A 25,565-nucleotide genomic window follows, 5' to 3' on the forward strand; every position below is an offset into this window, starting at 1 on the left:
GTCCAGCACATGGAGCCATACACAGTTTGCCCACTGTCATTTTGGTTTCTCTTCACTGCTTTTTTGAATGAGAAACTTGATGACTGAGATTTTAAAAATGCTTTTGCTCAAACATCTTCAAAGCTTGTCTTTTTCTTGTTTTTCTTCCACAAAAAGAAACTCAATCTCTATACAACCTCTCTGTATTTGCTCTCTTAGAAATGGGCAAACTTATGTTAAATGCTTTGTCCAGAGCAAGGAGGGCTCATGACTTTCAGTTCCAAAAAGTGGCTTTTTTCAGGAAGCCACGGAGGCTGCTTTCACTTCCAGAGATGGCATTTCCTGAGGCAGATGTTTTGGCACCAGTCACTGCACAGACAAAATCCTCCTACTGGAGAGCCTGGGCTGGAAAACTGAGGCACTTTCTCTGAAGAAAACCCCAAAATAATATTTTTCTCATATGCTGTCTCTATTTTTTCTAAGGTAATTGCACAAATGTTCTGGCCTATGGTGATCCTACGGAGTTTTCAGTCTGCTCTGACTTCACCTCCCTGCCAAGTGAAAGTGTATTTTTCTCTGACAGAGCACACTGACTGCCTGTCTGTGATAATGAACATATGCCAAACTCTGCTGTCAGTGTTCCTAGCTTCCATCCTGTGTGCTTTATTGCCTTATTTCAGCTCAGCATGAATGTCACTGTCTCTTAGAGGCATATTCTTCAACATCCTAGGACTTGGTGTCTTTAGCTCTCCAAGTCCTCCAGAATAGAATGGAGAAGGCCTCTTGGCTGACCAGGTTGAGCAGGACTGGGTATCCAGGGGAGCAGAGGCTTTTCCAGAGTATGTCCTGTTGTCCAAACCTACCAAAAAACCCAGAGAAAACACACAGACCCCAGAAAAACACCCCCTAACAAAAAACCATGAGAAAGTCCAACAATTTGGAGGATTATATGTATACTGGGACAAATATATATCAAATAAAGCAAATCTCCTCATACTTTGCTTTCACAGTAAAGCATTCAGTTATGTCAGGAAACTGTTTTCCCACTTCATGCATTAAAATGTTATGCTGCAACCCACTCCACAGGTTTAGAGGAATATTGTTTGATTCACTCTGGATGGTGCGCAGGAGAAATAGCAGAATTCTCAGAAGGCTCAGTAACAAGCATTTGCTTGAAAGCTTTAGAACATTAAAGCAGACTAAGGTACTTGTCACATTTTAAAACCAAATCCAGACCAAGTAATGAACATCACAAGCTTTAGCTTCGCAAACTTAAATGTAGCCACCTTTAACTCATCCAGACATAGCAAAGCACTTACTAAGGCACTGACTAGAAGTTTTTAGTCTGGCTCACAATATATTTTGAGAAGAGGAAGTTAGAATAAGACAGAAAAAGAGAAAGTGGAGAGAAAGAAAAAAGAGGGAGAAAGGTATACAGTCACCATCCTTGGATGCAGTGGTGAGACTTGATGCAATTTAGATGTCTGTTGGTTGAAGTGATGGTAGCAGTTGATCAGCTAGGGATGGAGGAAGCCCACGAAACACAAAATCCAGTGTGTTAATATATGCTCAGGCTCAGTGGGAACGCCCAGGTACCTCCTCTGATGGGGCAGTTTCACACTGTCTGATGCAACACTGTGGATCACGTGGCACCTCAGGGATCTTTGATGGTTTATGACACCTTCTAAGACATGACAGCTGCCTCTCACATCAGCCCAGTTGAGCCAATTTACCCTGTTGCAGGGATGAACCTTCAGACTACATGTGAATGTCCCAGTGTCCCCCACAGAGGGAAGTTTTACACCTGAGCCAGTTACGAAACGTAGGACCCTGGCATGATAAAAAGCACTATCCCATCTCCCAGTACCTGCTTCTTACAGGCCTCTTCCCTTATCTGGCTCAAACCCCTGTTTGTAACCTCTGGTGGAGGGTGTGCACCCCATCTGCACCTGGGCTGTTTCTCTGCATGCTGTGATCAGCAAAGCACCCACTGGTTTTGTGAATGGCCAGCTGTTTGAACTTTGTCAGCAACTCACACCGAAGCATTGATTTCATACTCTAGCCTTCATTCTCTGGCCATACAAAGCTCTCTGGAGTTCATTTTCATAGTCAACCAATAAAGAGATCTAGAAGGACTTCCCAGAAGGCTGTGGTACCTCCTATGGGAGATGAAACACCTGTTTTGAGTAGAACAATCTCCCCTATTACTTTTTTTTAGAAGGCTGGGAGAACTCTTTCCGCCAGGAATAGCTTTGTTCATAAATGGGAAATGTTGATAGTAACTGCAGTGACCTCTATAGTCCTGAGAAGCTGTTCTTATGTATGGAATCAAATTAATAACTGCAGACACCTGTCAAAACAGTGATTGCATAAAGAGAATGACACCAGATGCAGAAGGAGATGTTTGAAACTTCCTTCAAGAATTAGTTTTGGAGTCCTGAGACCTTTGAGGCTGGCTGCAGAAGACTCTGGTCTGTGCATGCATAAAACTTAGTGGAAGTATTTAGATTCAGATAGACAGTTTTCCTCTTGTAAACAAAGCATATTTTTTACTTCACAAGTGGAAGTGTTGCCACCTGTGAAAAAATTAAATGGGGATTTTGAGTGGACTCTTTGTCTGTGACTAAGTTTTTTAGAAACCCTGGCTATGGGCCAGCTCTCAAGAGGAATATTCTTAATGTTTGTTTTTTCTTATGACTGAGATTGGATCTTTTCATAATTTTGACAATGCCACAACAAATTGTTTTATGGAGAGAACATACTCATGTTAACTGTGTCTCCAGAGCCACTGGAGCACAAGTCTGTGATTCATTATACGAACAAGATGTTCCTAATGTTGATACTGCCTTTTATTTGCCAGGGTTAGGTATAACACATGGAATCTCTTCTGCTTTATATGTTAGCATGGATAAATTTGCATTTTCCCTTAAAATTTCTAATCACAAGTAGCTGGGATTCTGTTCAAGCAAAGACATTAGAGTTCATAATATTTAGCTTAGCTTCACAATATTTTTCACAATTATTTTTCACAATAACATTGTTGCAGAATGACAGACTTGTCCCTTGTTTGGCACATGTTAATGAAGGAGAACATGAGGTCCTTCCCTTGCTGGTGTAAGCAGTACAGCTCTCCTGGAGTTTGAGAGCTGTCCTCTGCAGCACCTGAGCATCTGCACGATTACTGTGCTTCATGGATCTGTAAATAATTTTCTGACACTGTTGCTGCTGCTGTTGTGATCCTACCTATGTTTTCATACTGTTAGCTTTTTGTATCCATGTTCTTACTCTCCTGTCTCTGCTATCTTGTCTTTCAGTGTTTTCCAAAGGAAAACATGACTTTTGCTACATTTTTAATTATTTGAGCCCTTCTTAAGTGATTGTTCAACTAAATTTTCATCACCTTACCTTTCATTTAACAACCTAAACTATGACAGAGAAATGTCTGATTATGATATTTTTATGACAGTGTTTAATGGAAGAGTCAGAGGAAATAAGTGGTGCCCCTGATAAGCTGAAATTCCTATTAGAGATGATCTGGATAGGAGATAGTTTGATACTTTATATGGTAGCAGCTTTCTCGCTGGCTAGTATTCAAAGATCACTGTTCTCTAGTACACATAGGTCACAGAGATAGGAGGCAAATATGGAGCAGCAGCAACAGCAAGGCCTGCACAAGTGGCTGGTCTCCATTTGAGATCAATTATGATCACAAGATTAGTCAGGGATGTTCTCCCCTCTTTTAGGGGCAGAGACTGAAACTGCATGCCCACCTGGTACAGCACTGCTTATGTGGTGGCACTCCCTGTGCTCTGCTAGTGTCTGCTATGGCTTGGCCTTTATCCATTGTTTTATAGGTGATCCCATCTTCTTTATGGCTTTCACTGTATCTCTGACTAGCTCTTTTTCCTTGGCTATCTGCAACTCCTCTAAGAACTGAGTTCCCAAATAAAACTCAATAATGTATCTAGTGAGTCAGAGTAGTGGCATGCTCTGTTTGGTCTCCCTAAATAACCTTGTGCATGATCCTGCAGTAAACTCTCCTTCAGTTGTTACTGTAGAGAACACCACATCTGTGGTGTGAGTGCTTTCAGAGAGAAGTCCCTGGTGCCTGTGTGCTAGCACGTTGCCCAGAACACTGAAGTTGTGACTTCAGGCATGGCTGCTCACTATTTGGTACGTGAATTAGTAAAAGTCTTTCTTCCACATATAAAGATGTAAAGCCTTGGTGTCTGTATTTCCCCTCTGCACTGAGGCTTTCACCAGCCAGCTCATTCTTCCTTTGTAGGTATTCTCTTCTCCTTCATTACTCAACTTGTACTATCTTCCTCCTAAAATTATGCAATTTCATTCTTCTTCCTTATGGTTCCTGGCTCTAATATTGCTTACACTGTCTGGTGCACACTTGCATGTGAAATCATCTTTACTTGCTTGTTTTCTCACCATTTCAATGTCCTTAGCCATCACAACACTTCCATCTTTTTGTATCCACTCTGAGCTCCTCATTCTTCACAAAACTCCATCATGCTTTTTGATATCTCATAAAACTCCACCCATTTGCATCCTGTCTCTTGAAGGCCTCTTTCCTCCCTGAGTTATGCACTCCCCTATGCTCTTTGACACACTTCTGGTTTTTTGCTTCTAAAGATAATTAATGACTTTCTTATTCCCATTCTCTTCTGCTCCAGTCCTATCCCAGTAAAACTATTCTAAAACTCACCCAACAAACTTACTTCTTCTGTAAAGGCCCTTCTGGCTGAAATGACCTTCCCCAAAGCAGCCTCATCTATCCCGGGAACCTGCATGCTCTTCTAAAAATCCATTTAAATACAGGACAATTCTACTTTCTTTTTTAAAAATCTTTGTAATTCATTACTTGCCATATGAATTCCTGACTAAACAATCGCTTTCTGAGAGTTTTTGCTTCATTGGTATTTTACCTTTTCCTTTCAAGTATTTCATACATATTTTTATGGCACACAACCTGTAACTTATATTTTGTCAAGAATTACACACATTTAGGGAGGTTAGTGTAAGTATTACAATAACATGGAAAGGATTAATTGAGAGTGCACACCATTTTGTGAAGTGTTAGGTCATGATTGATTAAATGCTCTTTACTGTGTAGTCACATTTTATTACAACTTACATATGTTCTGAACACTGATAGAAAAGAAAGCATGTCACCTATTTACAATCACTACACATTTACATTATATTATTTACAGATAATGCATCTAGTAACATATATGAGCAGAAAATATAGCAAATATCAATATGAAACTGTACAAGGCTTAATCTCATGTCCTTTACTGTAGTTGCATTTCACTGTAATAATAAATACAGTTCTATATTTACACATTTTACTTTAAAAATCTAATAAATGAATTTTAACAATTTCAAGTTAAAAATATCTGATCAAAATATTTCAAACATGCTTATAAAAATAAGACACAAAGCCTTTAGGACCTTCTGCAAGCTAAAAAAGTTCTGATAAAAGAAGCTTTAACTAGTCTTTAGAATTATAACATTATTTTGCTTCTCAAATTTCTTTACAGACTTCTTAAATATAGCAAGCTGAAAGGAACCTCACTGACATTAAGCAGAGCAGCACAGATGGACCCCAGTTAAATTAAAGCTAAGTAAACATGGTAATAGGTATTGTGCAATGGTTGACTGATCCTCTGTTTAATCCAAACTGGTTTCAGGCATCGTTTCTGCAGCTGTGTGCTGCACTGCTTCAAAAGCCACAACAGATAAAGGATGAAGATAAGTACTCAGCTGACTTTATCATACACAATTTCAGAATTGATTCATTTTTTTTCCCTGAAGGATGAACATGTCAGCCAAAGTCAACTGATGCCATCTGTAACTGCAAAACTAAAAAAATGCCAGTGTGAATGGACAAGAAAATTAAGGCATATGCATTGTTGGCAGCAAATTCTTCATTGTGAAAATCCATCCTTGGAGTCCCAGGAAGTTTTATGTACAGGAACAGATGAACAACAGAGATCATCTGTAATGGACTACCTTAATTGCTGGGCCTAGCCTAATCTTCCTAATGTTAAAAAATTAGTCTCATTCACCTGGAGGTTGAGTGGCCATTAACTGGGCTATTAAATGTTACTCCTCAGGGAGCTCTTTTTAACAACAACAAAAATAGGTAAATTTGTGCATTTTTCTGTCTTGAATAATCAGCTTACTTCAGTAAAAGGTGCCAACTCTGAGAAAAGAATACTGGAATATCCCCTGATGGCTTGGACGAGGTCAAAGAATTATATTCTAGGGGGCTCTGTTTGAGATATCTTAACAGTAGACTTAGCAAGGACCTGAAGTCTCTTCTTTTAACTAGGATGCTTCTGATGTGTAAACATACATGCCTTTATTCTGCAAAGTATTAACAGATTTAAAGTCAGAGAACTCTGTTAACCTAATCAAGTCTTTTCCTAAACTAAAGCCATCAGAAGTCCCTGACTTTCAACAGCTGCTCCAGTATCTTTTTTGGCAATATATCCAATATGAATTTAAGGATTTTTGATGACAGTAATTTCACTAGTTAATGACCATCTCTATAAACAATTTTCACCTTTATTTCTATGCTGCATATCCCTAATGCCAATTTCCAGTTGACTATACCAGATTTTTCTCCTCTCAGATGAGTAGTCCTCTGCCATCAAACTACTGTATCCCAGAAAAAGCTACTTATAAACTCTGATTAAATCACTTATTTCTTAAGTTCTTTTAAATTTATTATATTCATATTCTTTCCAATTTCACAATGTTCTTTACAACATGTGAATGCAGTAAGTGTTTGAAATATCCTGGGAGTGCTTGCATCAGTGCTAAGAACACAATTACACAACCTCTTCAATCCTACTTGGTATTGCCTTGGCTAAGAATATTGGTAATCCTTATCCAAGAGGACACAGTGACCTGTAAATCTTCAACTGACTAGTGAATATGAATTAGCAGCTTTCTAAAATCACTGTTTCACGAGACAGAGACCATGCCATGAGCAGGATTACAGTTTTTGTTCCTAGACAGATTACCTTAAATGAATGTTTCTGTCTGAGTGCCCTTGGTGTCCTTTAATAGTTCTCAGCATGCCATTTTTTTTATATTGATGACTTTCCATGTAGTATTTTCCACCTTCAAATTAAATGAGTCATCTGCCAGTTTTATCATCAGTAATTCTGGGAGTAATTCTACTGGCATGAAAGCAATTCAGGACCCAATTGTACAGAACCTCATTAGAAAAAAATCCATGTGACAATGCCTTGCCATTTACAATTACATTTTAAATGCTTAACAGGATTTTGATTATCTTCTTTCACATCATGTTAATTTTCTAGCTTTTTCTGACAATTAAAATTGTTTTGTCAAATTAAATGACTTCCAAAGTCCAAACCCAATGCCAGTTAAACCATTTAATCAGCTTTATCAAACATGGAACTTCATCAAAGGGTGTTCTGCAGAACCCTTTAGGATTTGAGCAGGACTACTCTTATGTTCTTGAAACCTTGCTGAACAAAGGCCACACACAGATGCTTACAAAAACAATCATGGCACTGAAAAACTATTATTAAAACCAAATTGCAATAAACAGGAAAAAAATAACCCAACCCCTGAAAACATCAGGTCATACTTTGAAAAAATGTTACAAATTTAATATGCTATTTTGTTCTTGACCAAAACTGATGCCCTTTCTGAGTAGTGCTACTTTAAATGAGAACAGCTGATACAACTGCACAAACTTCAGCAGCTTTAATTTCCTCTCTTCATCTCAGCATCTCAGGAGCAGGCTGAGCAGGCTCAAGTATTGGATTTTCATCCTGTCGCAAGTTTTGTCGTTGTCTGTTTTCTGAGGTGTGTCATAATAATTTAGAGGCACTTCTCTACACCCATGTGCACACATCCACAGTTACTTTTGGGATTAAAAATTTTGTAAACAGAGGTATTTTTTGTACTGTTTCTGCAACTAGCGACAGGGAACAAATGCAACTGACGAAAGATTGCAGCCTTCTGTCATTTGATAAGAGGGTGGCATTAGTGAACTGCTGGTGGGCATATCATATGATATGCTGGCACTCGTGAAGGTTACCAGTGCCTGTGTTGAGTCACAAGATTGCTTTTCTATGTCTTCTGAATTCACAGAGATCAGACTAGCATGTTTTGATCTCCTCCATATCAAAGTTTGCTTTCGCAGACTTCCCAAATCCTCCTTAAAATGTGGATTGAAAAGTATATAAAGCAGTGGGTTTAGACATGCTGGCAGTGGGACAATCACTAGAAGTATTGACTTAATCACTTCTGGGCTGATAAAAGTGAGGTTCAGTAAGGAGGAAAAAGATAAGAAGGCCACAGGGCAATAAAGAATGCAATTAGTAAAAAGTAGCAAGGCTATATGTTTGACCATAGAGCAATCCCAAATGTTGTCTAGCTCTCCCTTTTCTAAACTACAGTAGAGCTTTGTATAAGCAACAGTCATTACCAGAAAGCAAAGGGAGTTGAGCAATACCAGGGATACCATGTAGCCCATAGCAGTGGACTCTCCAAACGGGAGCGGCAAACAAAGCGGAGAAACTCCATACTCACTTCCAGTGAGAAGGGGAATCACTGCAATGATTAGTGCCAACATAAAGCAAAAAGAAGTGGCAATTTTTATGCTAGCAATGGAGGATTTTGTTTCAAACTTTGCAGCATGCTTTACAGAGAATGCACGTTCGAGTGCAGCTAGGGTAAGGAGTAATATGGAAGCCTCTGAAGCAAAAATTGAGAGAAGACCAGTTATTTGGCAACCAATTCCACTTTCCCATTGTGCTCCATACTGAGCAAAGCTACCAAAAGTGGATGCATCCACACTAGCCAGTACTCCACTGGCCAGACCCATCAGGGCATTTACAATGGCTATTAAACCAATCAAAAGTTTTATGGAGGACATATACAACGGAGATCTGAAAACTGTAGCGGACACCAGTGCATTGCAAACAAAGGTCAAACCCACTATGGTCCACACTCCAATTCTGATCAGCCAGCTACCAAACAGATGGTCACATGGTTTGAAGGGACCTGAAATGCCAAAATAAAAAGGGTAAGGGAAGCCCATGTAAACAAACAAAAAAAAAACTCTTGTACTTTCTAAGACACTAAAGCTCATGCTTTTTGCATATTCTCAGCACAGCTAAAGAGTGAATTTTAGTCTAAAAAGGGAGCTGGAAATTTGGTCTTTCTTTGGAGTAATCTGTAACATGCTGCTCAATGAGTGATGCATATTGCATTAGTGGTGCACATGAGTTTTTGTCCTTGATCATGAGTAGTCTATGGGTTTATTTTCATGCCTGGCAGTACTACTGCAATGTGAATGTCAACTCTTGTAGTTTCAAGAAATGCTGTGATATTTGTCAGTATGCAAAAAAAGCTGGAAATGTTACCTCTCACTAACTTAAAACAGGTTCCTAATGAGTCCTGGTGAAGCATGATGTAATGGATACGGACAGATGTACTTCAGCTACCTTATAACACGTCATTACACAGTCCAAGAAAATTGTGTCTCTCTTTGTGTTTGGGGGTGCTGCCTTTTTGGATCTCCTGTGTCTGAAGTCAGATCATTATGACTGAAGTTTGCTATACATTCTCATGGAACTGAGCTGCATATGCTGTGCAGTTGAAGCTGAATGCTCTGCAGTCAGAGAAACCTTACGTGTCTCGGTATGAGCCAGCAGAGCAAGCCCCTCACACTGGCCTGAGCTTTGCCATGAAGACATAAACCCTGTAGCTGAAATGACCTCCCTACAACTACGGCCGTTGCCATTAAGTAAACACAAGGAGTTATTGTGCCAGTTTGCAGGTTTTTCTAAGATGCTATTTGAAAAATCCAACCTAAAATTTCTCTCAGGTCTGGTAATAACTTACCTTGAAGACAGCAATGTTTTGATGAACTCAGAAATTGTATTTAGGCCACTGGAGAATATGTGACAGTCAAATAACTATTCTTGGGCTTCCTGCCTTTTCTATTCCTCTTTATATAACTTACAGAAATTTACTTTAAGTTGCTTTGCAAACAAGAATCATGGCTTAAAATGAATGCTGAAGTACAAGCAGTCACTTGGGGTTTTTTTTGTTCATGTTTCACAATGAAACAACGGCTAGTGAAAACGTTTGCTGAATCAAACACTCAAAACTTATGACCATGGCTGGCTACATTCTACAAAGAAAATGACAGTGCTGCGTGTCCTTTGTGAGGGACTGCAAACATCAGTGCAGTAGTGTTTGGTATTTCCCAGACACAGAACTCAATTGTGTATTGTTCAAGTTGTTCACGTATAAAATAACTCAGAGGATGTTCAGAGGAATTACTTTAGCCTTGCAAATGACTGAGAGAGAAAACATTCCGCTAGCTTTGTCATCTGTATCTTAGTAGAAGAGTCTTTCCTCTCTCACTTTATTGACTGGGTATCAATTCTGGTGAAAAGAGGCCCAGAGTAAGTATCTGCTTGGTGACTGGGCAAAACTTTTGCTACACTCATGGAGGAATATACTGGCTGAATAGTTCCCTGGAATTCAATGCAAAACTGTATTATTGTGCAGCGCATTTGTATTAGACTCATAAAATTACTGTACATCATGTTGCTACTGTCTAGTATCTGATTCACAGTTTGTTCTGCATCTTGAATATCTACTAACACTGTCCTTGAATCCCTATCTGTCTGGTAGTTTCATACCTGGAGAAGGTGAGCATTGCACTGAATGATGTGATTTCAAATCTTCTTCAAAATCAAGGAAAAAATCCTCAAAATCACGTTCATCTATTGGGGAGAAAAAACCCGTAACTGTTACTGCAATTTTCAGGAAAATTTTTTAGTAAAAGTTGCAAAAATGCCTGTGGTATTTAAGGCCTGGTCTCGTCCCTCTGCCTGCTGAACTGTGAGCAGAAGCAGACATATGCCTACTTGGTTTTGAATTACTGTACTCAGGATTACTTTAAAAGTTGGCATCTTTACTTCTCTGAAAACAGTCAGATTACTGTTTTCAAAAAAGTCAAAAGTCAAAAACTTACAGGTACATTCTCTATTGCCTAATTTGCAGTGTGATGACTGCCTAGGAAGGAGTTTAAAATATGAATTCTGCTGTTGTGCCATACTACTAAGAATTAATCAAGTTTTCTGTGTTTCTGATGTCATCACTAGCAAATATTCTTGGCTCTGTTCTTGCTGAACTCTGAGACCCACTGGTTTGCAGGAGCAGGGATAGCACAGAAAGCAATAGGGTGGTGTAAATGTGTGTACACCTATGTAACAGATAAAGTAACAGACCTAGTGCTGAAGGGGAAGCAAATGCAGTAGTCTCATGTCCTGGAGAACAAATGAACTCTCTGGCAACCCTGTTTATGTGCACAGACTGGGGATCTGGAGAGCAGCCCCACAGAAAGGGACCTGGGGGTCCTGGTCCATGGCAAGTTGAACCTGAGCCAGCAGTGCCATGGCAGCCAGGAGGGCCAACCCTGTCCTGGGGGGCATCAGGCACAGCATGGGCAGCTGGGCAAGGGAGGGGATTGTCCTGCTCTGCTCTGAGCTGGGGCAGCCTCTCCTTGAGTGTTGGGGGTGCCACGATATAAGAAAGAGATAAAGCTAAAGATATTAGAGAGCTTCTAAAGGAGGGCCACGAGGATGGTGGAGGGCCTTGAGGGGACGCTGTATGAGAAGCTGAGGTTACTTGGTTTGTTCAGCCTGAAGGAGACTGAGGGGAGACCTTGTTCATCTTCAACATCCTCACAAGGGGAAGCAGAGGGGCAGGTACCAAGCTCTTCCTCTCATGACCAGGGACAGGACTCAAGGAAATTACATGAAGCTGAGCCAGGAGAGGTTTAGGCTGGATATCAAGAAAAGGTTCTTCACCCAGAAGGTGGCTGTCCACTGGCAAAGGCTCCACAGGAAAGCGGTCAGAGCACCAAGCCTGTCAGAGATCAAGTGTTTGGACAATGTTCTCATGCACATGGAGTGATTCTTGGGGCTGTCTGGTGCAGAGTCAGGAGTTGAACTTGGTGATCCTTGTGGGTCCCTTCCAACTCAGCTTATTCAATGATTCTATGAAATATGTGGCATCAAAGGAGCCACATATTTTGGCTATTACTCATCCTGAAGTGTGTGGGTAAGTCTAGGATGTGTTCCATTCTGAGACTGGCAAGAAACTACATCTTTGCTGGCCTGCTCTTAGTGTGGACTTACATAGAAGCTGAACTACCCTGTCTCTCATCTAAAGGGAGGATGTAATTTAACACTTTATTATAGCTATTATTTGGATGAAAAGATGAGTGCGTGAGTGAGTGAGATTTTGAATGGCAGACCTAAGATAATAAGGTTGCTAAGCACAGAAATACTTAAATAACATTTTCTTCAGCAAGAGACAGGGAGAGGCCACCTCTGCAACTGTAAAGAGTATTGGACTTATTTATAATCACAGGTTGCTCACAGCCCTCAGGTAGATTTAAAAGCCTGAGATGATGGTTACCTTGAATTTGTAACAGTCCAGCATCCTTTCTATGTAAGTCATCAATGCTGCTATTATCATCTCTGTTCCACTGGCTGGAGATTCTGTAGTGGTTCTCACAAGCTCCAAAGGCACAGCACTGATAGGCATAAGGCATTTCCATGACCCTGCAGAAGAATAAAGCAGCATGCCATGATGCTGGTTAAGCACCAGAGTTACTGGATGCTACTGCTCCTATACAGTTAACACAAAGGAAATAGTTTAAATATCCACAACTGAACAAAAAAACATTTCTGGGTAAAAATCAGTCAAGATAATACAAAAAAAATGAGGATTCACAAATAATACTCCTCATTGGGAATGCAGATCATTTCTAGGCTAATTTTAGAAAAGGCATACTGAAGTTTTCTTATGTTTTCATAGGAGACATGAAAATGAGATATCTATGTCTTGCTCTTGAGTAAATGTTACCCAGAGCTGTATTTCTGTTTTTATGATTTTCAATGATTTTGCTGTGTAAATCAATGCCTTCTCCAACAGTTATTTTCTTTACTGTTTCTTTTAAAAAAAACCACATTTGAAGATCACAACCTGCCTACCAAGCAAAAACAAAACACTTCCCAAATTTAATTTCTCCACTATAGGGAGAACGAGATCTTCTGGAAATCAAGCTTTATTCACTTCTTTCCACATTTAACTCATTTCACAGTAAGATGGGAAAAAGGAGATTGTTTCTTGTGCAGAAGATCAAGAAAGCAGTGTTCTAAACAAAAAGGTGAATGAATCAGGCATTGTGTATGAAATGTCACTGAGAGAAAGGTTTTACTTTATTAATTGTCTTAAAAATGAGAACAGTCATTGCAGGACACAAGAATTCTTAATTCTTTTAAGATAATTTTTATTCCTAACCCATAACAATATATGTCAGTGAGTTCCAAGGATTATGAGGGCTGCTGTTGTCAGAAAAATGCACATTTCTGGTACACATTAAATGTGAATTTAATTCCTTTAAGGATGTACAAATTCTGGGGGAACACAGAAGAACTACTATCTGAGTTCTACAGACTACTTCTATTAATAGATATATTTTATGCTTTGGAAGCAGAGCTATTTAATTTGTACAGTTCACCAATAGCCCATAGTAAAACCTAACAACTCACCTTAATTCCAAAAGCCCAATAAACCAAAAAGTTCAAAGATAAATAGGTGATTAGAAGTTATTCTGAATTGACTTGAAAGGAATAAAGCAGAACTAGATCCTCCTATCAGATTACTTTCAACAGGTTAATCATGTAAATTAACATAATGAGTGTAATAAGCAACCTCTAACCCCCTGGGAAATCTGCAAAGAAATCAAGCTGAATCAGGCCCAGTGCCAACAGGCCTTGTGCACTAGCCAAAAGCTTGGTACAAAGGGAAAAAACCAGAATCTTAAAAAAATTCTGACGTGATTTTTTAAATTGGTGCATTTGGGATCATTAAGATTCTATAAACTTAAATTTCTGTTAGAAATTAACCACAATAATCAATACAAAATTTTTAGGATACTCAATAAAATTTCAAGGTAACCAATATCTAACGGTCAAGCAACCTCAGGCCAGCAGATTTAAATATTTAATTCCTAACTCATTCATCTGCATGCCAGCTTTTAACATAAGGAGATTATCTTGACTAAATATTTCTGAACACATTATCCAGAAGCCTTATTATTATTCTTAAATAAATCATTATTAAAACCCATTGATTACTGGACTAACCCATAGCTAAACATCTGGGATAAAAACTATCCCAATCCCCAAGCAGAAATTCCCTTTTTCTGGAAAAACAGAAAAATAATTATCAGAAGTAACACTGACAGTTCTGCAAGGTGATCCCTGAAACTTGTGGTTTCAGACCTTTGGAAGGACATTGATAATAGCTAGGGGAATGAACAGTTAGTGGATATTTTGGGCACAAAAGACTGACAGAAATGTATTCTGTTCTCTGATTATTCAAACAGCTCTATGGCCTGTCATACACTGGAAGTGTGGACTTCCCACATGGTACTAGTCCGCTACTTTGATGATGTAGCCAAAAATATCCATGGCTTTTAAATGATATCTAAAGAGCAAGACTCCCATTTCTTATCCTCTCTGTAGGTATTTCTAGCATCCATTCTTAAATCTGAACAGTTTATGTTTGTTTCCCCTCCCCAGCCTGTGTTATTAGGATATACACATAATCCTTAAATTAGCAAATGCTGCTTAATCTGTCTGCAAAGGCCAGCTGCACACAATGGCTGCAACCCAGATCACAGAGGACAAAACATACTTTGCAAAGCAGGGAAATAAATATTAGATCTTCTTGGTGACAGAGGAGTTTTTTTCTCACAAAAGCTACATTTAAGACAAAACAAAAAAGAAAAAAAGAAGGAACTCTCAGGTGTACAGTGCTGGAGGCAGTCCTTTTTATGGCTGGTGCTTATTTGATGTGTGTGATTAGATTTGGACTTTGTCAAATTAAACTCTCTTAGAAACACTGGCTAACTTTATTTTTATATACTCCTTATCTTACTAATGATATCTGTACCCTTGATAATTTTTTTTCCCTCTAGCAAGGAATGCCTCTTTTTTCTGTTTTTAGATTAAGCAGCAGAGAACACAAGGTCGTTTTCTCCCTCACAAAGGTGCGGAGTTAATGGTGAACAGGAAGGCACAGTTATGATGAATGGAGCAAAGCACTGAGTTCTTTTCAGCACTGAATCAAAGCATCAGATAAAGATGGAAGGAGTGGCTGGCAGCCTGACTTTGCTTCCTCAAGGCTTGCTGTAATAGGCTGGGCTCAGCTCTGCAAAGTGCACTAATGCTATTGCTGATGATGGGGAAGGGGATGCTCAACTCTTTGATGTGTCTGTTTTGATGAATGTAGATGAGTAGGAAGTTTTTTATACAGAAATTTGTCTTTAATGTAACCACTGGCTAGTTACAACAATTGCAAAGGGTGAAATTTCATTTTATTTTAGACCTCTGTTCAAATTTGGTACTTTGTGCATTATCTGTGCGGTGATCCTGTGTGAAATCCTCATCTCGATTTATTGTACAAATCATGCAGACTGCAGGTCAGGATTTTACCTTGTTCTCTCCTGACTGGGTATAATTTGTTCTTAACATTAATCAACATTAATTAACATGTTAACTCCAAATATCATATTTTGAATACATTTTAAAAAATAATTAAGCTAGACACATCCTTGTTAACAATCTGTCCAGATGAAATACACTGTACTTTCATTTGAGTAATATACACAATTTTGCTGAAGGGAAATTAATATAGAGTATAATATTAAGAAAAGAATTAAAAAAAAAAAACTTAGTTATACATAATTCAGTTGAATAATGGATTATTCTAGGACTACTGCAGCACCTCTTACGCCTCTAGGTCACGGTAAATGCATCATTACATATTTGTCAGGTGGGAGTAATCAATTTTCTTGTGTTTACTTTTTTTTAAAGAAATTTCAGTTATTTTAGAATTGTTAACTACCTCAGCATTTGTGCAAAGCCAGTGAGAACAGAAAAAGTATGATATAAGGTCAGTCTCAACCAATCATGATTTTTATGGTACTTTCTCCTTAGCCTCTGAGACCTATCTCAAGATCTCTAACGTAAAAGAGGTTTAAGCCTCTAGTACTTTGAATGTTAATGTTATAGTTCCATGCACTTGATGAAGTCACTGCCTAATCTCCTCTGTGACAAACTTTTTGGGTTTGTTAAGACCTTTAAGACATTGTTTCCTAACCTTGGAGCCATTTTTTTTCAGCTCTTATCTCAGTTTGTGTTAGCATGCCATCCCAGAAGTGTCCTAGGGTGGATCCCACCACTGCTGTACACAGAGCCTTAATCAGCTCTGCACTTCATTCATCATCCCCTTACTGGTAACTCCAAACACTCCAGTCCTTTTTGATAATGCTCACATCTTGAGCTGTCTGCCTGCTAGGACTCTTGTGCCTTTTGCAGTGCAAAAGGCAAATCTAGTGAAAACATAAGGATGGACTCTCTACCTTTGGAGATATTCAAAAGCTGTCTGGATGTGGTCCTGGGCAACGGGCTCCAGGTGCCCCTGCCTGAGCAGCTGGTTAGACAAGACAGCCTCAAAGGTCCCTCTCAACCTCAACCACTCTGTGATTTTGTAATTAAGTGCACACTGTTCAGTTGTTTCATATTTTCTGATACCAAACTTTTTACAGTAAAACATGATAAAGTGTATGTTGCACTTGGCATCTTCTAATTAAAATGTAAAATGAAAGGAGAGTGAGGGGAAACTCCCAAATGTCCTGAAGTCAGAAACCCTCTTTGCTGTGGCCCTGAAATTAGTTGATTTGGTTACAGCATGGTGCTAGTAATGCCAAGGTCATGGGTTCAAGCTCCATACAGGCCATGGTCATCCAGTGACAAGCAGAGCTGCAAATGATCTTTAGAGGACACTTCCTTCCTGTATCACAGAGAACCCACAGCAATCATTAGTATCAAAGTGTGTTAGTAATACTGGCAAAGTATTATCTGAATCCTAATCAAAAGATTACAGAAAAATCATCTTCAAGTAAAAGAGGTGAAATCTTTTGGTCTCTCAGCAGTATATTCTTCCCTTGTATTTGCTGTGTTCCCATTCCATATAATGGGAGTTCTGTAAGCACAGTCCAGTAGAAGAAGGACATATCACTAGGCTGCCAGCGATATTAACAGCTTTTGAAACATATCACCAGGAAGCAGATGTGGCTCGTACTAAGCAAGTACTGGGGTTAGTATTTCAAAACCTTCATAGTTTCTTCAGTTGAAAGTGAGCATAATAAAAGAAGTCTATCATTTTTATCATATTTGCTTTAGTTTTAATGGCACAGATCAAAGAGTGACAATACAAAGTAACATGGGTTACACACTGACACACCTTCCATTGCACATGAACACAAATGTGGCTTATTAGTTTTAATGATATACTCACTTGAGCTCTGGAAAATTTTCAGATGTTATCAAACTTTGTAGGGCATGATTTCCTGTTAATTTTAAATGAGTTAAACCATGTAGCCCCGTCACAGGAAAAGAGGACAAAAGGTTGGATGACACATCCCTGCGTAACAGCAAATAAAAATCAGCTTATGGTTTTCATTTTTGTTGTTTTTTTTTTCAGTGCTAGAAGTGTCACATTGAAAAAATAGGTTAAAGTTTTCTAACTCAATAAAAGATGACTGTATTAAACAGAGACCCCAGTGAATGCAGCAAAGCTACAGTACTGCTCAGGAGTACTCACCTTTATGTGTAGCAAAAAGCCAACAGTAACAGCTTGTAGTTAGTTGGGTCCTGCTCCCAAATTTTGACTCAAAACATTCACAGTGGCAGTTTCGATACTAGCAAATGAATGTAAAATCTTCTCCCTAGACTACTTGAATTCAAAGGAGCTGAACAGCTTCCCACAGTTCAAAAGATTCAGTGAGATGCTGCAGGGCATGGCTGCCCTGAAAGCTCCCCAAGGAGCAGGTCAGGTGTGTGGAGAAGATGTGTGCTTCAGGAAAGGACAGGTGTGGGCTGGAGCAGAGGGAGATGGTATTTCCAAGCTGAAGTTTGTCTGAGTGGCTGAGGGAAGACAGAACAGTGCAGATGAACACAGACAGGTAACTTGGGGAAAGTAAAACAGGAGAATGAAAAAGTGGTAAGTGATCAAGGAGATATGGCAAAGCAGTGAAAGAAAGATAGTCTAGAGGTACTGTTTTCTATTTTGATCTCTCTCTCTCCCCCATTTATTCAATGAGTCTTTTCAGTCTTCCTCACAGTTATCTACTCTGCAATACTTCAAATGGTTAACAGTCAAGGAGGAAGAAGCAGAGTCTGATGCAGTCAAAATGCTTTTATGTCCAAGGCTGAACAAGGAAAGTCTGGACTATACACTGAAATCTAAGGCCTAGACATAAAATAAGCTATGTTGATGGACTGGGCTTCTACCTGTCTGGCTTAGTGTGTATTTTCTTGCACACAGCACCATTAAATACCAAAGGTGAAATTCAGGTCCTACTTCAACAGTAAAAATGACCACTGACTTGAGTTGGACCAAGGTTAGAGACTACCATTTCTGGAAACACTGGTACACTGTGTTACTGTTTGTGTGTTCAAAGGCTTTTTTCTTTAACCCCCTCTGACTGTTGTATGTCAGACTGTTGTATGTTTTTGTCCAAAGCTACAATTTACTGCTCACATCACAAAGTAGGTAGATTTTGAGAAGGGCTCCAAAAGGGATATTTTAGACAAAACTGCGGGCATTTGTCAGTGCACCATTCAAAGGGCTTTGCACATCAACAGAAATTAATACCTCTCCAAATTTAGGTTAAGCAGCTACCAGATTATCTGTAAGCAAATGCCCAGCATCATATTTTTGAGACAACCATGCAGCAAGACTCAAGAGGAATTTTTTTTCACATCTTCCCCATACAGCCAATACCTCAGGGATTCATATTGAAAAAGCATTACAGTGACAGTTGGAAGTAGGGAAAAAAAATTAGTAAGCATTGAGAAGTGCTTGTGAACAAGGCCTGCAAAACTGGCTGGTAATGTTTTGACCACTAACTGCTGTGGCTGAACTTACTAAAGAAGGAAAACTATTTCATCAAAAGAGGAACAATGAAATAAAGATGCATTCTGGAAAAAGTTTCTTATTTAATTTTTAATCCAATTCCTGAGGCCTGAAACACAACTATCAGGAAATATTTACCACTGCTACAACAGATTAACTGCTAATAAATTGAATGAAAAGAGGCAGATGCACTGATAATCTTCACAGACCCCAAATGATTACATAGTATTGTATGCAGCTTTGCTGTAATACCTGAGTCAGCTGGGAAAGTACAAGAAAGCAGGAGGCATTGTATATATGGATTCAATGGACCAGATGATTAGAATAGAGAAACCCTCAATTTCTGCTGGAGCACCAAGTTATTAAATTTTTGTATGCTCTTGCAAGAAAAATGCAAAATTGAATGTGTAAGATATTCAAATACTTACAATTTGATCAGAGATGGTAAAGAGGAGAAAGCATTGGGGTGAATCATTTTAATTTTGTTCCAAGCTAAATCCCTACGAGAAAAGAGAGTAGAAAATTACATACCCACTGAGTGAATATGGAAGTTTTCAAACACTTGATTAGGAAGCCTAAATATAAAAAAGGTATTAATTACATGCCAATATTTTCAATAAGCTCCTGCATACCTCATAGTGCAAAGTGTTTTTTCCTTTTTTGTTAGTCAGTTGTGGTGTTATTAAACTGACAACTTAAAATGTCTCAATGCCTGCCACAGCAGAAGGCATTTCAGTCTGCTTCACAGCCTCCTAAGGCAGCAGAAAGAAGGGTGGGGTATGTGGCCAAAGTGTTCTCATGTGACTAAGAACAACAAACCCATGGTCTATAGGCTTAACTTCCTAATGTCAATTTTCGCCACCCCTGGAAAGTCAAAAAGACTGAAAGCAACTCTTAAAAAAATGTATGGATTCAATTCTGAAAAAAATTACAACCATGAGTAATTTCCTGACAAAATTTCTCCTCTAGCACATGAGTCTGTGTGAAAACTGGAAACCTGCACATGACTGGACTCCACATCTTAAGATGCTGTTCTCTGTAAAAGGATTTCCCACTCCCTAGAGCTGATAATAACGTGAACCTGCCAACAGATACCAGCTCTGGCTCAGTAAGTCTCTCCACTTCCATCAGAAACATTTAGAAGTGACAGTTTTTATGGCTATCAGCTCATATATTTTAATTCATCGCTGCAGATGCTAAACTTCACAATGTTTGCTCTCCTTTCACAGTTATGGACTCACAGTGAAAGATCATAGTGAGACCATAACTGAAATAAGGATCTTTGGGGTACATCATGAGCAGACATCAGACAACCTGTGTGAATGTCTCTTAGGGGGTACTCACAGAGACCGAAGAGCAGCCAGCTGCCGAAACGTGTCTGCTTTGATTTCAGCAATTTCATTGTGATGCAAGTCACTGAAATAGCAATAAGGATCTCCTCAGTTTCAAAGACACTTGGAAGGCACTTTGGGGTGTTTCAGATTGTGCTAATGATGCACTTCAATGAAGTGTATCTGGGGTATGTCAAATTGGCCAGCAACACCCAAGTTAATTATACTCAAACACACATAAATGCTTCTTTTCAAGCTTTTTAGGGCAGTTTAGCACTTACATTTTTTGGAGCTTTTTACATGCAGTAAAACAGGGTAAATCTTCCAGCAGGTTATAAGACAGATCCCTGAATTATACAAGAAACAAACAGATTAACAGCATCAAAGGAATGTTAAAAGAAAAATAACTTTCATTCTGTAGCTTCGTGCTCAATTAAAAATAATTTCTTTTTATCCCCAATCACAGCAGAATGGAAGTGTACAAACTCACTTATTTCTCATCTGTCACATTTTGTTTTCTAGCTGAAGAGGAGGGTGAAAGGCAAGATAGATTAACTCCATATCCACATTTACAAATTCCTTGCATTGTCTGAAGATTTCCTGCCTGAAGTGTAGACTTCTGCTGTGTGCTTTACAGCAATGATATCGGCCATCTGGATTTATATCACAGACTTCATGTTTATCATGTTTAAATTCTGATAAATATTTTAACAATTTTAAACAACCTACTAAGCATATATACTCATATTTTTTCAGAGAAGATCCTGTACTTTTCTGGTAAGAGTCACAGTCAGCTTCCCATTCTATACTTTTAATAAGCAGTATTGCCTCTTAGACTGCTACATCTTATAACTGAGGGAAATGGTCAAAAAATATTGGAACTAAGTTTGAAATCAATCACTACATGGGGGGAAGAAAAACCTTAAAAAGACTTGAGCCAAAACTCAACAAATTACAGAATAACAGTAACATCTGGACTGATTTACAGTATAATACAACTAATCAAAACCAAGCCCAGGCAATTTACAGAAAGTAGAGGGGGAAAAAAAAAAGGAACCAAACACCAGCCCCCACCACCCAAGAGTCTCATCCTATATATATATATACACACATATATGTGTGTCTGTGTGTGTATGTGTTGCACAGAGAAAACTAAATGGGAAATCTACATGTGAAAAGAATAGAGAAAAAAGTCAATGCCTGAAATTAGGAAAAATGTCCCTTTTCACAGTTATCCAGTATTATCCCATGAAAAAGATTCACTTTTCACTTTGTGAGATTCTTCTCACTTCTCAAATTCTCTAAAACTGGTTCATCTCCACCTATTTAATCCCTTGGTAAAACTGTATTTTCACTACTATTGTTCCAACAGGGGCATTTGGACAATTTTATATTTGATTAGTGGAAGCAGTGCAAGTACTGACTGTGTGTGTGTCTTTAAGGTATTCTACTGATTTTACTCTATATTAAAGCAAATATCAATATGTTTGGAGTTGTTTTTTTTTTTTTTATAATTTTCTTTTTTATAATTTTCTTTTTGTTTACCAAAAAAAGGTACACTGTTGCCCAAATCAGACATTACATGGGAAGGTTCAACTGAACTAGAGGCTTTTAGGCCAAGGTAAAGGATGTTTTGTGTGTCTGGCAGACACTGGCTATTCTGTAATCCACTTAGATCTTCTTAAAAATATGTTACCAGCTTGAATTTTGTACATACTGACACTCCTTGCTCACACAAGGAAAAAACCCTGAACTTGAGACCCCTTTTTTCCCCACTTTCTTGATACATGAGGCTCTTGGCAGCAGCAGAGGGCCAGTGGTTTTGTTTCCTGTGCTGAGGTGCATGCCCAGCTGTGCTGAGGGCTGCTGGGACTGTGTTCTCACATACACCTTTTACTGCAGGTGTGCACACATCCAGGAGGCCTTGTTACATTAATCCACACTTGGACATACTGGTGGCTGGGTAGGATGCACAAATTGCCTTTAAATATTAAAATATTTAATTTTATATAAAAAAATTAAATACAGTGTTTGCACTTGTATTGTTTGTGAGTGTATCTGAGCCAGGGAACCCCTGTGAGGTGTGGGTAGGTTCAGTGCACCGTTATCCTCCATGGCACAGCCAGAACTGATGTGGAAACCAAAATGGGGACTCAGCAGTCCAACCTGGCAGCAATGGGGAAAGGGCAGCTCCCGAGTACTTGAAATTGCTGATAAATCAGTTCCCTTCTAAGTATCAGCTCAAATCATATAGGGTAATACTCAAAAATAAAAAATGTGAATTTCCAATGGACAGTCCTACTCTGAAGGAGTATGAACTCTGTAAGTTATTAATTGCTGTATTTGTTTTCCCTCTGTTTTGAGATTATTTATTGTTTTTGAATGTTACAGGACATATTTAAACTTAATTCTGTATGCAGAGCTTTTTCTGGCAGCAAACTGTCTTTTATCATTCTGGAAATGATTATATTGAGTCCATTAACTAAAACTTATTTTTTTCTGGAAATGTTCTTGACATTCACTCTGGTATTCAAATAATGCATTATAATTAGTGCTATTTCAGTGTTGGCCAGAGAATTAATACCAAATAGATTCCTAGTGATGTAATACATAGAGGAAAGTGCTCTTGGCTCATTCTCAAAGAACTGGACACAAACATTACTTTCGTTAGTGATTAAGCAAACTCCAAGGAAATTTCCAAGCTAAAATAATATTGTATATTTAGCATACCAAATATACTCAGCTATGTCAAGGAATAGTCTATTAAAATTTCAGTCAGCTACTTATGTCTGGTTGGGAAAGAAACTAAAAGAGGAGCATAACAAACACTCAAAACTGCAGTCCTTACTTGTATTTTCTATTCACTTCAATGAATTATTTGCCTTAGTGAGAAAAAAATACCAAACTACCGTAGGATGGACAGAATGAATGAAAAAAAGGTAGTTCTGTCTTTTTAAAAATAAAATCAAGACCCTTCTTGTCTTTTCCTAAAAATATGCTACGCAATTATCTTTCTCAGCAATGTATGGGAAATCCTGATTGGCAAGTGGGTTATAAACTTTTTAAATAACACAGGGGCCAATTCCCTGAGCTGAATTCCTAAGAAGTAACGTGATACACAGAAATAGCAGTAATTGGGTAATTTTGAAATCATATTAGTTTCATTTGTCTATTAATCTCTTGCATTAATGTTATGTTAATAATCTTACTGAAACGTACAGCACTTGGAGATTAGGTAACTGGTCACAAGCTGATCTGGGGAGAGAGGTGATCTGTGCTCCTGTGAGTGTCCTGTTGAAAGAATTTATGAAAAAAATTACGTCTTGAAGTTTGCAAAAAAAATTTTAGGACATTCTTTACAATAAGTCAGTATATAAGAAAATAAAACAAAGCAAAAATACTTCTTTAGCACTTACAAACTCTCCAGACTTGTAGTTCCTGTCAGATCAGGAAACTCTGTTAACTGTGAAGCACCATTTAAAGTTCTGCAATTTAAAAAAACAATTTCAATAAAATTATGGTGATGGAAATGTGGAAGAACTCTAGTATGGAAATATAAAAAGAAAACTAAAATTAAACACATACAAAGTTCTTAGTTCTGGTAAATGTTGAAAAGCAGATTTTCCAACGAGCTGGATAGGATTATCATAAAAATGTCTGAAAAGAAAGGATAAAAAGACATTTAATGAAAAATATTTTAAAATATTCTAAATTTATTATTATATTATCAACAAATGAGTAAACTTTCTATGATGAATCACAGACTGTGCCCCTCTGGTTGTAGCAGAACTTTTGGGCTTTTCTCACCCTCTAGTCTATATTCACCACCCACATGTCACATTCTGAACATTCAAGTAGTCACTGTTTTCCTGTTTTAATGCCAGAATCCAGTCAACAAAATCTTCTCTCTTCCTCCCAGGTTTGCAAAGACAAAATTTCACATATGAAGAATTTTGTTATGACCTGAGACAAATTTAAGGATAGCACATGAAGAAGTCAGAACTTCCCCTATTCAGAAGAGGCTCCCTTGCCCTTTTGAAGTCATGCTGCTTTTGCTCATGGCATATTACTCAAGATGAGTCATTATTTTTCTTACACTTATTTTGCAATTTCTTAATTTGAAGCTGTCCATTAAATACATTTTCATGTAAGACGATGGGAATTCAGACTGGAGTCCATCAAGAGCAATTTTTACCAGCTTTTACGCTGCCAGGAATGCTAAGAGATTTAGAAGAAACCATTCACATAAAAGGTCAAAGGCCAGAGACCACTACTTGCTTCCCCCTTTAACAGGCTTGAAAACTGCCATTCTTTCCATGAAGCTAAAAAGATATGAACTTGTTTGCTTGAATGTGCTACAAAGTGTACTCACAAGAGAAGCTATTTGACAATTAGCCAAAATTGATACTTAGTTCAACATTCTTTAATACAAAGAGTCATTGAAAAGATTCTTATCACTTACATTGTAATAAGTGAAGGATTACCCACAAATGCACGCTCAGGTATTGACTTGATGTTATTGCTATGAAATCCCCTACAAAGAAAAAACTGTTTATATGGTAAGGAAAAAAAAAGTGAAGACCCAGTCTGTATTCACAGTGCACAGTGATGTTTTTTTTTTTTGTAGAAAGAAAAATCTCTGTATGTAAAGGTATATCCTTGTTTTAGGAATAATACAGGAATGAAAAAAACCAAAGCAAAGGAAAAAGAAGAGGAGAGGAGAAGAGAGGAGAGGAGAAGAGAGGAGAAGAGAGGAGAAGAGAGGAGAAGAGAGGAGAAGAGAGGAGAAGAGAAGAGAGGAGAAGAGAAGAGAGGAGAAGAGAAGAGAGGAGAAGAGAAGAGAAGAGAGGAGAAGAGAGGAGAAGAGAGGAGAAGAGAGGAGAAGAGAGGAGAAGAGAGGAGAAGAGAGGAGAAGAGAGGAGAAGAGAAGAGAAGAGAAGAGAAGAGAAGAGAAGAGAAGAGAAGAGAAGAGAAGAGAAGAGAAGAGAAGAGAAGAGAAGAGAAGAGAAAAGAGAAGAGCAAAATTGCTGAAATTCTGCACTTGTCTAAATGAACAAAACCAGACAAAGTAAACTTCAAAATGGCATTTTAAAATTCAGAGTATATGCATGTATGTATATAGATATTATGTAAATATACACATGTATATGAACTAAGAATATCAATAGTTAGATA

General features: G+C 38.3%; 1 protein-coding gene across 4 annotated transcripts in view; it reads right to left on the reverse strand.

Moving 5' to 3' along the window:
- Positions 1 to 5,092: 5,092 nt before the first annotated feature.
- LGR5 (leucine rich repeat containing G protein-coupled receptor 5) overlaps positions 5,093 to 25,565 on the reverse strand; it is an 89,892-nt gene continuing 69,419 nt past the window's right edge. For 2 of the 4 annotated variants that reach the window (XM_086884406.1, XM_086884404.1), the window contains 11 exons: positions 24,853 to 24,924; positions 23,976 to 24,047; positions 23,807 to 23,875; positions 23,610 to 23,681; positions 20,672 to 20,737; positions 20,404 to 20,475; positions 19,488 to 19,559; positions 17,440 to 17,565; positions 12,484 to 12,629; positions 10,698 to 10,781; positions 5,093 to 9,045 (listed from right to left, as the gene is read on the reverse strand). In XM_086884406.1, coding sequence (XP_086740532.1) covers positions 7,955 to 9,045; positions 10,698 to 10,781; positions 12,484 to 12,629; positions 17,440 to 17,565; positions 19,488 to 19,559; positions 20,404 to 20,475; positions 20,672 to 20,737; positions 23,610 to 23,681; positions 23,807 to 23,875; positions 23,976 to 24,047; positions 24,853 to 24,924 — 1,942 coding nt within the window. In that variant the 3' untranslated portion in view covers positions 5,093 to 7,954. The remainder of the gene's footprint in view (positions 9,046 to 10,697; positions 10,782 to 12,483; positions 12,630 to 17,439; positions 17,566 to 19,487; positions 19,560 to 20,403; positions 20,476 to 20,671; positions 20,738 to 23,609; positions 23,682 to 23,806; positions 23,876 to 23,975; positions 24,048 to 24,852; positions 24,925 to 25,565) is intronic. The other 2 variants (XM_086884407.1, XM_086884405.1) reach the window with 1 other exon arrangement.

This window comes from Cyanistes caeruleus, chromosome 4 (genome assembly GCF_971803275.1).
Source record: "Cyanistes caeruleus chromosome 4, bCyaCae1.hap1.1, whole genome shotgun sequence".
Taxonomy (NCBI): domain Eukaryota; kingdom Metazoa; phylum Chordata; class Aves; order Passeriformes; family Paridae; genus Cyanistes; species Cyanistes caeruleus.